Source organism: Astatotilapia calliptera, chromosome 7 (genome assembly GCF_900246225.1).
Source record: "Astatotilapia calliptera chromosome 7, fAstCal1.2, whole genome shotgun sequence".
NCBI lineage: Eukaryota > Metazoa > Chordata > Actinopteri > Cichliformes > Cichlidae > Astatotilapia > Astatotilapia calliptera.
Genome location: NC_039308.1, coordinates 53,101,722 through 53,118,764, shown reverse-complemented (window position 1 = coordinate 53,118,764; position 17,043 = coordinate 53,101,722). Strand labels below are relative to the sequence as shown.

The window sequence follows — 17,043 nt, the reverse complement described above, 5'->3', positions numbered from 1 at the left end:
GTTCAACAGGAGGACAAGGAGCTGAAACCATAACAGAGAGTGCTTCCTTTGTGGGTCAGGGGTCCTTCTCCAGATTAGGTATTATAATCACATTTTCTCTGGTCTGAACCTCAGTGAAGCATGAGCTTTCAGCAGGGGGTGATGCAGAAGCTGTACTGTGTCAAAGTTATTTACTTACAGGCTGAAACATGAGGCAAACGTGTTTCACTGTCACATCAACAATTCTAATGAGCGGCACTGGTGCAAAGTTTGCACTGTTGCCTGGGCACGTCTCTGTCAGAGTGGAAAGGACTGTGCCTGATGTTACTCTGTGGTGTGACTGCCACCCTGTGCTGAAATAATAATCACAAGTTCAGCAGGAACAGCTGGAGCTGGAGGATCAGAAAAGTTGGTTTCTTTTGTGAGCTTGGGGTCCTTCTTGGGATTTGATAATACACTTTCATCATTACTGGCCTGAACCTCAGAAAACAATCATATCAATTTTATTTTCTGGATTTTTTTCGTTGTCACTTCAAACAATATTTATTTGATGTGATGATCTGGCTGACTGGGGGTGTGGGGCTGAATAATCTTGCAAACGTGTTTTATTTCTACATCAACATTTGTAGTCAGCAGCACTGGCGCACAGTTTGCGACGTCACTGAGCAGAATGTTGTGTGGATCTGTGTGACTTCTGACAGGATGACATGGGCCACGTCACTAGTTATTTATTTATTTTTGTTTTGCATGATGTTATGAAGGAAGGCTCAGGGTTTAAGTAATCAGCATCATGGGCTCATCTGATTAGAATGAGAATAATCATTCACAGAGTTCTCCTTTTATTCTCAAATCAATAAAGGAAAGAAGGAAAGATACGCATTGACTGCCAATGCTGAAAGAAAATAGAGATTTAAGTTACTCATTACCTTAAACAATATATAAAATCAAAAACCCAAACAGAACCTCACCGCTGCTGCCACCCCGTGTGGGAGTGAAGAAAGAGTGAGCTAAAAGTAAATGCCGTCCTTATATAACATGTGACAGGTGAGTGCAATTAAGGACAAGCACTACACCCAATCAAAGGTGAGAGAACTAAACAAGGTGCATCTGGTGAAGTGAGTGAGTGTGCTAGGATGTGCTAAAATATGGGTCTTCACAACACATGACATTAAACGAATTAAATAGAAAGTAACTGAATAGACCAGCTGGTAATACCTGTTGTTTCCAAACACATCACCTAAGCTGACCACAATGAATAGTAGCCATGACTACTGTTCAAACAGGCAAACTAGTATTGCTGGTTATGGAGAAGCTTCAGATCTGAAAAGTTAAGGCCTTAAAGCTGCATTCTTTATAATAGCCAACAGGGGGTGGCTCCTCTGGTTGCTAACAGAAGTCTGATTTTATGAGTAAATTAAGCTTTCCTGGTGGATTTCTGGCAGAGGTGGGACCAAGTCATTGTCTTGCAAATCTCAAGTAAGTCTCAAGTCTTTACCCTCAAGTCACAAGTTAAGTCTCAAGTAATGTCAGGCAAGTCAGAGTCAAGTCTCAAGTCACTGGTGTAAAAGTCCGAGTAAAGTCACAAGTCTGAAACTTTGAATTTCAAGTCCTTTCAAGTCTTTAAAAAAATAAATAAAATAAAAAAAATGTTGCAGTTATGCTAAATGTAAATATTAGACCATGTGATTTTTAAATCTCTGTTTTTCTCAACACATGACGGAATAGTGATCTTAGAAAATATACACAAATTGTGAAATTGCACCTCTATAAAATGCAGCTCAATTACATTGGCTCCAAGAATAATTTTCACCAACAATTCTGAGATAAGCTGCATGTTATTCTTGGATGCGCTTGTAGGACCGGCTTTAAAATAGCATGACAAAAATATTATACACATTCAAACCAAACAGTATCATCAACGTAGCTTCAACTGTCGGACAAAGTTGGAAGTTGTTCCATCTCTGTCTGTGATTACATGTTTTGCATATTGCATTTCATTTTTTGTTGACTACTTCATAGTTTATGTACTTGAAAAAAATAACTCCTTGCAGCATTTTTGAGCGTTTTTTTTTTTCTTAAAAAAAATCTGGTTAATTTGATTGGCTTGCTACAGCTCCCGCACACATACGTACGGAGTGTGGTTTGAATAAATGAATGAATGAATTGAATTAATGGTGCACACTTTCTATATAATATGCGTGTTAAATTTTAGATTTGGGGAGAAATATCAAGTCTTTTCAAACCGGTTCAAGTCCAATTCAAGTCCCCGGTCATTGGTGTAAAAGTCCAAGTCAAGTCACAAGTCTTAGAACATTTTTTCAAGTCAAATCTAAAGTCATAACATTAATGACTCGAGTCCAAGTCACGTGACTCGAGTCCACACCTCTGATTTCTGGTGTCGGTCTCTAGTTTCAAACACTATAAAGACATCAAGTGAAGTTAGATTTTGTTCCCTTTAAGCCTGACCTATTTTCACTGAATGAGTTGCTGCTTTTCTCTATTTTTTAAGTACAGATTACAGATTATAGAGATTTACTGGGAAAAACAAGCCTGTTACTGGAAACAAGCATTGTTTACTACCCTGTTTCACACTTTGAAACAGCCTTAGCAATTTCACACACCGCTCAAATCTGCAGGACAGTGGTAATATCTGACACTAAAATCACAAATCTTTCCCGAAAGCGCAGACTTGGTAGCAGGGTGCGGCGAGATGTTTGTGTTATTTCTCCCCCAGAGAGTAAAAAGCGAGCGTTTGTGCAACTCGCAGAGGAGCTCCTCCCCATAAATCAGCAGACGAATACAGAAGGCGCACTGGCGCACGCCCACCACCGCTCAGATTGCGGATTTATGATAAAGGTTGCCATTTACGGACTCGCTGTCCGTCGTTTATGACTGTTTTTGTTAATATGCGTGGGTGGATTTCAGTCTTCTCCCACTTGTTTGTGTTTAGAAATAATTACGAGGAAATTATTCGCATAAATCATTCCGATGTACTGAAACACAATCCATTCAGTCTCCCTTCAAAATAAAGTGCCAAACTGATTTGTTTGCTCGCTTTTCCCACTATTTACCACGCTAGAAGGCGTTTTCATGACATCGGGGGAAAATGCAACATAACATCAACAGTTAGGTTGTAAGTGGAAGTGGAAATTCTCGATTTAGCAACTGAAAAATATTCCCCGAAATGAAGGAGGGGTCAGCGGGGCAGATCCGAGCACCGCCCCGGGTCGAGACGGTGAACTTTGTCACAAATTTGACTGAGCAGCACAGTGTGCGCCTCCTCTGCCTCTCCCCACTTATTCTTTCAGCGCTCTGCAAAATGTACATCTGCTTCAGCGTCTTGGCCGGACTGGCACTTCTCTGTTTCTTTTACATCAGCGCGTTTTGTCCCTACTTTGGCGAAGATTTCGCGTACATCCTAAAGAGCATTAAATGTGGCATCAGACTAACCAAATACAAGAAAATCAAGCCCTTTTACAGCATATTGGACTGCTTCTTGGATGCAGCGAAGAGGCACCCCAAAAGGATCTTTGTACACTTCGAAGGTCGCTCGTACACTTATGGCGAAGTGGACAAACAGAGCAACAAGGTGGCCCGAGCCCTGCAGGCTGAAGCCCGGCTGAAGGAGGGGGACACGGTGGCCCTGTTCCTTGCGAACGAGCCCAGCTTCATTTGGACTTGGCTCGGTTTGGCGAAGCTGGGCTGCCCGGCTGCCCTGCTCAACTTCAACATCAGATCCAAGTCCCTGTTGCACTGCTTCTCCTGCTGCGGGGCCAAAGTGATCATCGCCTCCTCAGGTGAGATACAGCGAGAAATAAATTATTGCGTCGGACCAGAGGAGGCTCTCGTTATTTGACGCGTCTCCCACAGGACTGCGAAGTTCAAAGTTCGACAGCAAGTGAGAGATAACTCTTCATGCTCGGCTTTTGTGCAAGTACGGAAAGTATCCTCAGATATTATATTATTAATTCTTCTTGTAAAATGATTTTGACCACGCAATTCATTGCAGAAGAGAAACGTGGGTCTCCAGCGTTTTACCCAACAGGGAATAAAAATCCTAAATTAAACCCTTTTACGCATCAAAGATGTTAAAATAAAGAGTTTATAAACAACAGTTTATATTAATTCTATAAATGAATGCAAACAGATACTGCTCAGTGCAGATTTTGCAGGCTACTTGACAATATAATTCACCCCGTCACATCTGTCCTGCCACTTTCCTCGTGTCTTATATTTATAGTAAGCTTTATTCCGCACTGCATCGCAGATGGATAAATGCACTGATTGTTCTGACAGCTGTATTTAGTTTGCAGGTAATGATTGTTGAATAATGCAATAATGAGATCAGATCATAACGTGGTCTATAAATGCTGGAAGGACTAGAATGATTCTGACTCACACTCTTAAGATTAGATACAGTGCAGTGTTGGCCCTTTTCCATCATCTGTTAGTGATGAACGATAATGCAAAACAAAAGTGCACTTATTCAGATGATCGCAGTTTTATTGGCACGGTGAACCTGCGTCAGGGACTCTCTCCCTGTTTTTTTTTTTTTGTCTGTAAATTAAACTAGAAGGCATGGATGATAATAATAAAAATAAATTGCTTTGCACCACCTGCCACATGAATGCTGTACTTCCAGCTTAATTATAAAAACCTCCAGCTAGAAACTCAGTGCTTCCACAAAGGAAAAACTGAGCTAGTCGGTCTTTGAGTAAATTGCGACATAAACCTAAACGTTTGTTTGAGATCAGTCCCAATCAATAACCTCTGCTTAAAGGTTATTATTGATCAGCTTTAGTCGCGGCCAAAAGTTAGACGTTAGGATAAACTTAAATAGATTAAAAAAAAAGTGCAGGAAGTGCATTTTTGCTGGATCGATTAATTGCTATTCTATATCTGCATATATGGAGGTGATACGATCTTGATTAATCAGAATCAGAATACTTTATTCATCCCGAGGGAAATTAGGGGTTACAGCAGGCAGCACGCTAATGGCGCATGCGCACTCACAAAGGAACCTTCTGACCAACTTTACACAAACATCACATTGGGCAGACATGTCAGAAGGTAGGCTGATAGGAAAAAAACAACGAAAATACACTACATGTGGTAAGAGGAGGAGAAAAAAAACTCCACTCAGACTGAGCTCCTAGTGGGAGAACAGTTTGATAAAAGAAAAAACACCTCAGCACAAAAGCACATGACTATGCAGTTTTGAACGGATGAACATTTGCAAAAAGGAAAACGAATACTTCACATATGAGCAGAAATGATTAAAGAACAAGGGGGCTCTTTATGCTCCACACTGAAGAGCAACTTCATCGGAAGAACAATCTCAGCTTGCAAACGTGTTTCTTTGCGTTCTCATTATAGAACTTAAAAGGCCTTTACTAAGAAATGCATGCATGAGAGCTGAACTTCCCACCCCAGTGGGATCAGGGATACATGATACAGGCCCACATGTGTAGGTGCACATGTGCCACATTTGGCAACACAGCGCTATGACGGGCTGTGTTGAGCTGAAAGCTACTGTCTAATTGTAGAGCTGCAGGATGCTGTGGAGGAGGTCCTGCCGACGCTGAGGGAGCGGGGTATCAGCGTGTACCTCATGTCGGACAGCTGCAGTGTGCAGGGCATCACCGCTTTGTCTGACAAGATCTCCAAGGCCTCAGATCAGCCACTGTCCCGGGACCTCAGGGCCAACATCCATATCAGGAGCACCGCTCTCTACATCTACACATCTGGGACCACAGGTAACAACAGCAAACTGCTCTGAAACAAACGCTGGCACGCAAAATAAGATTGCAATGATAACAGTCAAGCTTATGAGGTGCATCAAGTTTCAAACACTAGATCTGTGCTCAGCCACACCTTCTGTTCTTGGAGAGGGGTGTTAATTGAACGTGGTCATCTGTGGGCAATAACATTTGCTGAAAGGCAAAAAGCAAACACACTCACAGCTTCCTAACTGATAAAAAGTGAACCCTGGGGTTTTCTTGTTACAGGATTTTTTTTCCCTCACTCCGCATTGTTTTCACAGTTTACTAGCCAGTAGTTTTATTCTTTCCTGCCTTTATTGGCACACTGCAGAATGTCTTGGCACAGTACCAGTGTTAGTGACAGATTGTGTGTCTTACACATCTTACACATGCCTGATTTAGACAAACTGTGAATGCTCTCACTACTTCATAGCACTAACACAAGTGAAAACATAAACACTGAACCTTTAAGTCCTGGTTGTGTGAAGCCTGCACAACCAGGACTGTTTAATTGTGGTAATTAAATTTGATCAGACTAATGGGTGAGGGGGAAAAAATCTGCACAATTGTTCTTTCTGATGCAGGCTTGCTGATCTTCGCTCCATCAAGGCGCATTACAGGGATGTGCCTAAATTAAATGCTGTATGTCCCACAGAGCTTTTTCAGATAAGAGTAGTACATGATGCAAGCTGGAACATCTGTTATTCACCGTCATTTTAAATGGTATACTAGTTTTAGCTGGTGGAAAATAGGCTTAAATCAAAATTTAGTCCCAGTTGAGTCCTTAAGACGGTCTTTTACAACGATGTGCTGAACAAGCTTGGATCTGCAGAAAACCTGATGGATGTATAAGTCCACTCTTTAGCAACTTCTGTTACCTTTATTGCCTTATATTCATTCTTTTAAAAGATACAATTATCGTAAAGGTGAACACCACTCTATAGACTCTATAAACCTGCTGTGCCTCAGGTAGTAGAGTGGGTCATCTACCAACCAGGAGCTGGTGGTCTGAACCCAAGTTTCTCCTGATGCATTCAGTGGAGTATGCATGTTAGAAAAAAGCACTGTATTAATGTGTGTGTGATTGGGTGAATGAGATCTGTGGCAGGAAGCACTCTGAGTGCTAAACTTGAGTTAAAAGGCGTGGTCTCAGGAGTTTGAAAAAAAGAAGGCAACTGGACGTCTTTAAGTTTTTTGTATGTTTTTTGTTGTTGTTGTTTTTTTTTTTAAGCTGAATTGTAAGCTGCTAATAGTTGGCTTCACAAGCCAAACCTGCTGTTCCGTGATGGTCATTCACAGTGGACATAGATGTCCTCCTTCACTCCTCGCTCGCGCTGTTTTCTCAGTCCAGAGTGACCTTTATCCTTTACGTGTAGCTCCTTAGACTGATAACCTATGCAGATATGCCGAAAGGCGTGGTACAAGTCCATTTACCATAACTTTAAGAAGAAGTAGAGTCATTTTCTCCTCGACTTCAATACACCTTTTTTTCAGTGTTTCCATTTAAACAAAATGTGGCTTCGGCACAGCATGGATAAAAACAGAAGAATCATTCACCTGATCGATTATTTAGTTTTCACCATTTAGAGTTATCTGCACCAGTTCATTATGAAAAATTCAGCATCTATAGCTGCTGAGAGTCCATTATATTCACCATCTACTTGGGACTGTTTGTTGCTGAGAAGATTAAATGTTGCTTTGTGCAGTCATTAGAAGATTCAGGATCAATGAATGAACCACAGTGAAGTGCATCATACTACTTTGTTCCTCTTTAATTCAAAAGCACAATCTGTTATTCTTTTCCCTGGGAAGGTTTGCCTAAAGCAGCCATTGTCACACATGAGAGGGTGTGGGCCGCCTCCTTCCTCCAGTCGATATGTGGAGTCACAGCAGAGGACATCTTCTACATCAATCTGCCTCTCTATCACAGCGCCGGCTTCTTGATCGGAATGACTGGAGCCATCGAGAGAGGTAATGATCCTCTTAATCCTCTCAAGAGTACAAGAGCAAAAGCATCTGCACGCCTGGGTCAGGAGCTTAAGCGGTTAAGGAAGATAAAGGTTGTGTAATATGATTTGACTTGCAGGTATTACCATAGTCCTGAAGAGAAAGTTTTCTGCCTCTCAGTTCTGGGATGATTGCAAGAAGTATGACATCACGGTGATGCAGCACATCGGCGAAACGTTGCGCTATCTCTGCAACACGCCCAAGGTAAGAGGAAACCTAATCAGTCTGCAGCTACGTCAGTCAGCCGCCGTCCTAATGGTGGAATATCTCCGTGTCCATCCCGCTCTTGGCAGAAAGACGATGAGAAGAACCACAAAGTGAGAATTGCAATCGGCAACGGTGTCCGAACGGACGTTTGGTCCGAGTTTCTTCATCGCTTTGGAGACATTAAAGTTAGAGAGCTGTACGCTGCCACAGAGGGAAACATCGGCTTCATCAACTACACGTCCAAGATCGGCGCAGTCGGACGAGTCAACTTTGTGCACCGGGTAGGAAAAGGAAGCAAGTCGCATGTTTTCACAGTGTGGTGCAATGTCTGTGTTAATATCTGGAGCTTACATTGGTCGATCACATTTAAATTAAATTGGAGCAAAATGTCATCAACAGCTACAGGAGTGAGTTGAATTTGAAAATAAACACCCACACATGCATTCTTGGATACAAAATGATAAACGGGCAAAGGGCGACTACATTTAAAGTTGTGGTGGCCGTTTGATTGGACAAACAGTGCATACAAATATTTTAAGCAAAACTTGACTGTGTTTGTCCCCCATGAAGAAGAGTCTCAGACTCTCTGTACACACAAATGATGAAGGCCATTATGTGTACAGTGTTTTTAAATGATCAGATCATTCAAATCACTTCTCTTGGCTAAGCACTTTACATTCTAAAACTTTATCTGTTAAAAATCACCCTCATTTCTTGGCGCAATCACTTACCTGGACCTCAGATAGAGATAGGCCTTGTACTATGAAGCAAGATCAGCATACACAGGACATATCTGACTTTATCTCATAACCTGTTCCAGAGCAGATTTGGTTTATAGTGTAAGTCAGAGTGGTGATGTAACCCTGTAATAAGTGAACCAACTTTGCAATACTTAGAAAAGTTACATGGATAAGCCTAAATCCTATTTTTTTTTTATCAAATCCTGAAACAAGCATGTTGATGTTTGTGCGTCCTCACAGAGTTGCTGCCATGCTGGCTGTTCCACTACTTTTAAAAATTTTAACTGGTGGGTTTTCTTTCCTTCTTCCTTTTCCAGTTTTTCTTCCCCTACACTTTGATCAAGTTTGACATTGAGAAGGAGGAACCTGTCAGGGACTCGCAGGGTCTGTGCATCCAAGCAGCCGTAGGTGAGTCTGTAAAGAGAAATTGGGTTCAATTTAAAGGAGTTTTAGTTTGATAGAAGTGAAATTAAAAAGGAGTTTTGATTTATTTTGTTTCCCGATGTCTCTACCAGGTGAAACGGGACTTTTAGTGGGAAGGGTAACAAAGAGGTCCCCCTTTGTTGGCTACGCTGGTAACAAGGAGCAGACGGAGAAGAAGCGGCTTCGAGACGTCCTGAAAAAGGGCGACCTGTACTTCAACACCGGCGATTTGCTTCGGTTCGACAAAGAGAACTTTGTGTACTTTCAAGATCGAGTCGGCGACACTTTCAGGCAAGTTGTGACTCATTTTTGTGTTGACCTGTCGCTTTGTTTTTGTGGTTCTGCTCAGATGATCGAGTCTAGACTGAGTCACCGTTTGGTCTGGTTTAGTTCTCAGCTATTAAAAGTATAAAAATATGCAATTAACAGCTGGTTAGAATAGTGTGTGTGAAAATGGCTTTTTTTCTTTTGTGCAGGTGTTTACTTGCAGATCAGGTTCAAACTGTGCTGCAGAAATTGTTCATTGGAGTCTTTTCGTGTTTTTTGTTTCAGGTGGAAAGGAGAGAATGTCGCCACATCGGAGGTTGCAGACATTCTCACAATGGTTCACTGCATATTAGAGGCGAATGTTTACGGTGTGAAAGTTGAAGGTAAACGCACTCGGGTCATAAATATTAAAACCTTACAGAGCTGTCTGCACTTTGCATTTCATATTTCTCTCATTTTTCAATCAAGGTCATGAAGGGCGAGTCGGCATGGCAGCTCTCACTTTGGAAGAAGGACAAAAGTTCGACTGCTCGGCCACGTACACGCAGGTCGTCAACTACCTCCCAGCTTACGCGAGACCCAGATTCATCAGGATTCAGGTAATAAATATAAATAAATAATACATGCACATCCAGACCAGACGGGCCGCTATGGCTTAAAGATATTGTTTTAATTTGTGGTCTGATTCTGCTGTACTCACGGAGTTCATCCTTTCCACCTTTAATTAGTGCATGCTCAAAGGCTAAACGTGCTAAACGCTTGGTGTCTGAAATCCAGATGGCTGAAGCGGTGTGTGGATCAGAGTCTGAGCCCGAGTTTTTACTGTGTAAGATTACCAATAATGCAGATCAGAAATCAGATGTGTCATTGGGTCCCAATGTTGTTTTTTCTAGACAAATATTAAGGATTTCAGATTTTTCCTTTGAACCAAACAGGAAGGCAGTGCAGTGATGTAACCCTAACACTTCCTTCAGGGTTAGGGACAGCTGCAAGAAATGCTGACTCTGGCAACATATTTTCATGACTTGGTAAAACCGTAGAGGATGTGCCCTCCAGATAAAATTATTGGAGATGATTAAAAAGAAAGTTCCCAAGAAAGTGCAGTACAGGACCGTTCTACAGCTACTTTAACTATGAAATATTTGGATTTATGTACCAAGGAAATTACTCTAATATACCTTTTACCCCCAAAACTGCCTTAATTTATTGTGGCATAGATTCAACAAGGTGAAACATTTGTCAGGAACTTTGCTCCATGTTGACCTGACAGCATCACACAGCTGCTGCTCCCGTTCCACCACATCTCAAACACACTACTCAATTGAGATCTGGTGACTGTGGAGGCTATCTGAGTACAGTGAACTCACTGTCACGTTCAGGAAACCGATTGAGATCATATGAGCTTCATGGCATGGTGCGTTATCCTGCTGGAAGAAGCCATCAGAAGATGCATACACTGCGGTCATACAGGGATGGACATTAGAAACAATGCTCACATAGGCTGTGGTGTTTAAACGATGCTCAGTTGATACTAAGGGTCCCAAAGTGAGCCAAGAAAATATCCCCCACTCTATTACACCAAAACTATCCTTAACTGTTGAGCCAACGCATGAAGGAGCAATGATTACATGCTCTTTCCACCAAAATTGTGACCCTACCATCTGACTGTTGCAGCAGAATAAGACGCTCGTTAGACCAGAAGATGTTTTTCCCAATCTTCTAAGTGAACTTTGATCTGTCAGTGTGAATTATAGCTTCAGTTTCCCGTTTTTGACTGATAGAAGCACCGGCATGTTCTTATCTCTTATCTCTTTTGAGTTAATGTTGCCGTCCTCTAATAATAACTGTGTAATATTGCTTTGCAGTTTGTAGCTGATATCTGATCTGATTGACAGCATTGTTATTGGCGGTTTATCTTAATTAGGTTTTGGTTTTCTTTGCTTTTTGTTCTACACTAAAGCTTGACACAAAAACATCTTTCAAACTGTGTTTTGCAGCCCTGCCTGGAGATGACGGGAACCTTCAAGATGAAGAAAGTGAAGTTGGTGGAGGAAGGATTCAACCCAGCTCACATCAAAGATCCTCTATACTTCCTGGATCCTGAAAAAAAGACTTATGTGCCCTTGACCGAAGAAATCTACAGAGCAGTCGTCTCGAAGGAAGTCAAACTCTAACACAGAAGCTAAAGTAGTCACTGCTGAGCCACTTTGTTTGCAAAGAAATAACAATAATGGATCTTAACAGATACTAATCTCAGGGACGGACTCGGAAACGTCAAGTCACGTTTGGAGAGATGGTTTTCATCTTTAGCACAGCTACCTTCACCTCTTACAGTGACACTATGTGATACAGAGAGTATGTGCTACTCACTGTGTTCTTAATTCGTTAATTAATTCTTTGGACAGTTAACCATAACATGCACATTTTACTGTAATCGCCTTTGTTTTTACATTGGACTGAAGCTCTTTTAATCCATTCCGATATCAGAGTCTGGATATTGACTTTTCAACATCTACTGTATCTCTTATGTAGGGATTTGTTGTTACCTAACTGGACTTTTGTACAGAGGTAAAAGCAGACACTGCGTTATCTGTTTGTGTACTGATGACACACACTGTAAATTAACAGTTTTATTGCATAACACTGCCCTGAAGTGCTGAAGTGTTAATGTAGCAGCTGCCGTTGTGCCCTTATAACCACATATGTGCACAATAAGAGGAACCTCCAGGCAGGCTTGCGGGGTGACTAACCTGCGCAACCTTTGACATAAATCAGACGAACTCTGTCACACCCTGTTGTTTAAAAAAAAAAAAAAAAACATAAAAAGAAACTTGACAAACAGGCAGAGATCAGTGAACTCTGATCTTTCTAAATGTTGTCTGACACTGAACTTTGTCTTAAATGACTCCCTTGAGCTACTGCAGAGTAAAGGTTAAACCAATCGAATTTATACAGGAAAAAAAATCAAGTTTGGTTATTCCATCCTATTGACCTTTATTTTGTACAAATCACAGGGCCTACAGCAATATGACAAAAACATTTTATGTGGAATAGTTACACTTGTATAGTACGGATTTTTAAATGATGCAATTCTAAGAAGGTCAATGAACTTTTCCACCCAGATACTCTGATCAGAAAATATTTAAAACAGAGCACCACAGACTAGAACTGGTTTTTGGTAGAGCCCTAACAGGAATTTCAGTTGGGGGGGGGGGGACGATGTGAAAGCACCACATTTGCTGTTTATGATGGATCCAGAAAGCTGACTGAATGAGGAGACCAAACGTTCACTCCATCCTGACTGCAGCTAAACTGCTGCAGGAAAAAAAAACCTGCCATCTCCACAGCTCCATCACTCAGGCCTTCAGAGTAATATTCAGTTCAAGTTGAATTTATATAGAGCCAAATCACAACAGTTGAGTCAAAGCGCTCCATTTTTGTAAGGTAAAGACATGCTGTGGAAGAGATTATTAACAACTAATGATTAAATGCAGAGAGGTGTATAAAACACAGTGAGGGGAAAAGAAGGTGAATGAACACTCATTGCATCATGGATAGCCTCGAGCAGCCTGGGCCTATTGCAGTGTAGACAGGATTCTGGGTCACCTGATCCAGCGCCAACGATCTACATTATCACAAAGTAAAGTTTAATCAAATGTTAAAAGGAGAGATTGTGTCTGTCTGATGAATCCAAACTTGGAGCTGGTTCCACAGAAGAGGAGCCTGGAAGCTGAAGGGGCTGCTTTTCTACTTTTAAATATGATAAGAACAACAACTGAGGCCGCAGTCTGAGTGAACTGCTGTAGAGTGGTGGGTATGGTATTATGGGGTCTTTAAGATAAAATGGCGCCTGATTATTAAAGACCTTGTATGTGAAGGGAATGGATTATGAATTCAGTTTGACAACCTACTTTGAGTTTACTAAACAGCATTCAAACTCACAGCACACAGATTCTCGATCTTATGAGTCGAATTCCAAAAATACTCTGATCAACAGCACTTGTCACTGGATTCCTGATAAAACCCTCATAATGCAATAAGGCAGTGGTGGGATGGTGCTATGAGTGTACATAATCTAGAAAAGGATAAATATAGCCAAAGTGTCCTTGAAGAAAACCTAGGCTGGGGAAGATGGTAAACAGATGCTTCCTGTCAAATAGGAGACGAGAAGTTCCTCAAATCCAGCAGTCCAAAGGCTGCAGATGTGCTCAGTGTTAAATGCTGCTTAAAGGGTTTCTACAAATCATTTAGTAAACATGCAAACATTTCTAGAAACATGTTTTGACTTGCCTTCTTATTGATTTTTTTCCTGATATGCAAAAATCCAGAAAATCCAGTACAGGGAGTTAAGCTCGCTGTGTGAACAGTAACCCACCCCAACGTCTCACTACATTTACAGATGGAACATTTTAGCAGGCAGGCGCAGAAAACTCAAAACTGAGCAATAAATTATTTCAAAAAACAGCCGCCAACTCCTGAACCCTCGCGGGAATCATCTCGGATCCATTTGGCAGAAAATAAACTGGTGTTGCTGTGTCGCTATCTAAAAAGACGTGGGAAACAACACAACAGTGGAATCTGGGCAGCGTTTACTTTATAAATGAATTTATTTAGTAATACAGTGGTATACTTAGAAATGTGTTGCAAAGGAAAACAAATGAAAGTAAAATCAAAATAAATAAAAAGAATGTCAGCCACACGGGGAAAAAAACCAAAAAACTAGTGTCGGGTTGAAGCAGTGTTGTCATATCAAAAGAAAAATAGTACTGATGTGCCATAATAAATTGTCTTAGTACAAAAATACATTTCAGGGCACACAATACAGCATCCAGTATCACAAAGAAAGGAAGGGACCACTCTTCACAGCAGCCCCCCTCAAATACGTCTTTTAAAATCATTTAAACCGAGCACTTCTCTATTTTGTAAATAAGAATAAAAAGTTTTCTGACAGTTAAAAATGCCTTAAGTAGTGTGTATGTTTGTAATGTGTGTACGTGTTTGTATACGTTGGTAGAAAAGTCGGACTTATTACTGCTTATGTCAGTTCCAAGGCTCAGGGGTATAACCAGAATACAAACATAACCAATGTAACCGCTTTCTCTTTTTTAAACAAACGTTTTCTCTTTTATACAAAATAACAAAGATGTACAAAAGTTCATTTACAGAGAACCAAGGCCATATGCTAGCATTATGTACAGCCACAACTTAAACATCTTCTAGCTTGTTGTTTTGTTTTTTTGTATTTCCTCAGACTTCATATGCATAGCAGTAAAAGAAAGCATACCTTTTTCACCAGTCTCAATTATTCTCGTGTGCTAAATCCGAGTTCACCGTTTTTAGGAGAAAATGCAGAGACAACGACGACAACTTCTTTTTCTTCTTCTTCTGCTTCTTCCGTAGTGATCGCTACAACTGAAGGAACCGATGTTTTAAAGTTTCACTGAAAAGTTAATATGCAGATAAGGCATCACTGCTTGCAGTGTACGATGGGATTTCTCATGTGTTGAACTTAGTAGTAGCAGGCTTCTGAACCTGAGTCATAGCACATGCATAGATCTCTAGACAGCAGGAGTTTGTAAAATCAAGTCAGTATATTTATCTACGGTAAAACATTTCTACAAAAAACACGTTTGAAACAGAGAGAACCCCGCTGGACGAGCGGGTGTCTGATACTAATACTTAACCTTCATTCTTCATTAGTTTTTTTTTTTGTTTAAATCTCGATGATGCCTACGTCTTCATGAGTCACGCTGAGCAATTTCTCAAGTCCTCAGAGATCCATCATGAGTGAAACGCATGACCACAGAACTCACAAACAAAAGTTTTGCATATACAAACTTTGCTGTTTGTGAGTTGTTGTTTTATTTTTGTTTTTATTTTTACAGTATGCAAAAATCAAACTGCAATATTAAACAAGTTTTCAAAATTATCCTCTTTTGTTTTGTTTTTACCTCCTCCACCGCTCTGAACCTTTACAAAATTAGCTAAAAATGTCAAAATGTGATTATTCAGTCTGTGGCACTGGTCATGCATTCCAACTCCAGTTCCTTTTGTTTAAATAACGTTTTCATCTTTATTTTTTGCAAGCCTTGTAAGCACCAAACCAAAAAAAAGAAAGAAAGAAAAGAAAGGAGGAGTACAGCCTTGGGGATGCTGGACTCTGACTCTCCTTGTGTGTGTTTTTTTAAGTTTTTTTAAATTTTGGGCACAGTAAACAACGTGAGTTTGAGTTCATACTTCATCAAGCATTTTGCACCGTGGAGTGGGCACGGCAGGGGAGACTCGGGTCCCCTGCTTTATCACATTCAGTAACAGGCCAGCTGTTGCCCTCTTCAGAAGTGGTCAATGAGCACAGACACACAGTTTGCACCCACCAGGTAGTTTGGGTCTCCAGGGAGAGATTTGTTCTGCCAAGTTTTGGGATCACCTGCGGGGAACAAGAGACGTGACGTCAGCTGATGGAGAGCAGCTTTAAAATACAGAAAACTGAAACTGAAGGTACTCGAAACACGCGATTTAATAAAAATGCAAAGGCTGGTGATTTCAAATGATAGTGCACAAATTAATGAAGGGTGTTTCATGAATTTATGTTCCTCAGATGAGTGCATGTAATTAAGTAGTACTTAATTTAATGAATTTCAACATACTTATTCCACACATGAATTTAGAAGCAACCAAACTAGCAGGACTTCAGTTGAAAGGTCATGTACACCTGGCTGGCCTTTGTAAAAGCATTCAGCGCCAAGTTAGTGTCTACGTGCTGCCTCGTGATCTGATTTGATTTGAAAAGTGATTTGATTTGAAGTCCTTACTGTCATTTTTAAATCAAAAAATAATTACTTTAGTAATAAGAAAAGTTTACTAAAAGCAAGAACCCTGAGTGTGTGTCTAAATATACACCGACTGGCCACTTCATTAGGTGCACCTGTTCAACTGCTCAGTGAGGGGCTGGTCTGGGCATTTTGCAAAATCGCTGACCAAAATCTCATATCCCGATATAAGACTTCTATCGTCCCAATAACGATATAAATCACAAAAATGTAACATTTTCTGTAAATTCTGTGAATCTCGGGCAGCTCGACTTGCATGAAATGTTTCCAGCTGCGCGTCATGGAGTCGAGTGTTTTAACAGATGCATGAAACTATACATTTTTAGACATAAGTTGTAACGGCCGCCGTTTTCTTTGTGAGTATTTATTACACGGCGTGCTGCGGGGAAAAGCCTTTTCTAATGTTTGAGTCTAAGGTTTATTTTTTAGCACTTGGCGGCTCTTTTTTACTTCTCATCTGTAAATAATCTGCTCTTTCACGTGATTCAGTTTATTTTGAAAAGTCTCAACAGGATCTTGAGCTTTATTGTGAAAGGTTTATGTGGAACATAAACAAGCGGACACATGAAGGTGTTACCGTCGCTGTTGCTAACGACAACGCATAAAAACAGGCGCTTGTCCATCAGTAGTATGGTTATATTACATATAAGAGAAAGAGAGAACTTTAAGAAATTAATATAACCACTACAGTGACCATCAAAATAATGAAAAAATATTGCCGTAGAGTTTATTTTGCGACACCACGAAACAAACGATAGCGTAAAATGAAACGATAGACGTTTTTATATCGTCATCCGATATATTTCAATATATCGAACAGCCCTACTT

The 17,043-nt window shown here is 40.7% G+C and overlaps 2 protein-coding genes across 12 annotated transcripts in view; one reads left to right on the top strand and one right to left on the bottom strand.

Moving 5' to 3' along the window:
• Nucleotides 1–3,163: 3,163 nt before the first annotated feature.
• Nucleotides 3,164–12,335, top strand: slc27a2 (solute carrier family 27 member 2). Its single transcript, XM_026175621.1, has 10 exons — nt 3,164–3,776; nt 5,526–5,735; nt 7,554–7,712; nt 7,828–7,952; nt 8,042–8,236; nt 9,013–9,103; nt 9,211–9,409; nt 9,671–9,768; nt 9,854–9,984; nt 11,383–12,335. The coding sequence occupies exons 1-10, from the start codon at nt 3,164–3,166 to the stop codon at nt 11,557–11,559; spliced, it is 1,998 nt and encodes a 665-aa protein (XP_026031406.1). The 3' UTR covers nt 11,560–12,335.
• Nucleotides 12,336–13,957: 1,622 nt separating this feature from the next.
• The window catches only part of tjp1b (tight junction protein 1b), a 70,303-nt gene continuing 67,217 nt past the window's right edge, over nt 13,958–17,043 (bottom strand). For all 11 annotated transcript variants that reach the window (XM_026175558.1, XM_026175559.1, XM_026175568.1 and 8 more), the window contains one exon: nt 13,958–15,812. In XM_026175558.1, the coding sequence (XP_026031343.1) occupies nt 15,718–15,812 (95 nt within the window). In that variant the 3' untranslated portion in view covers nt 13,958–15,717. The remainder of the gene's footprint in view (nt 15,813–17,043) is intronic.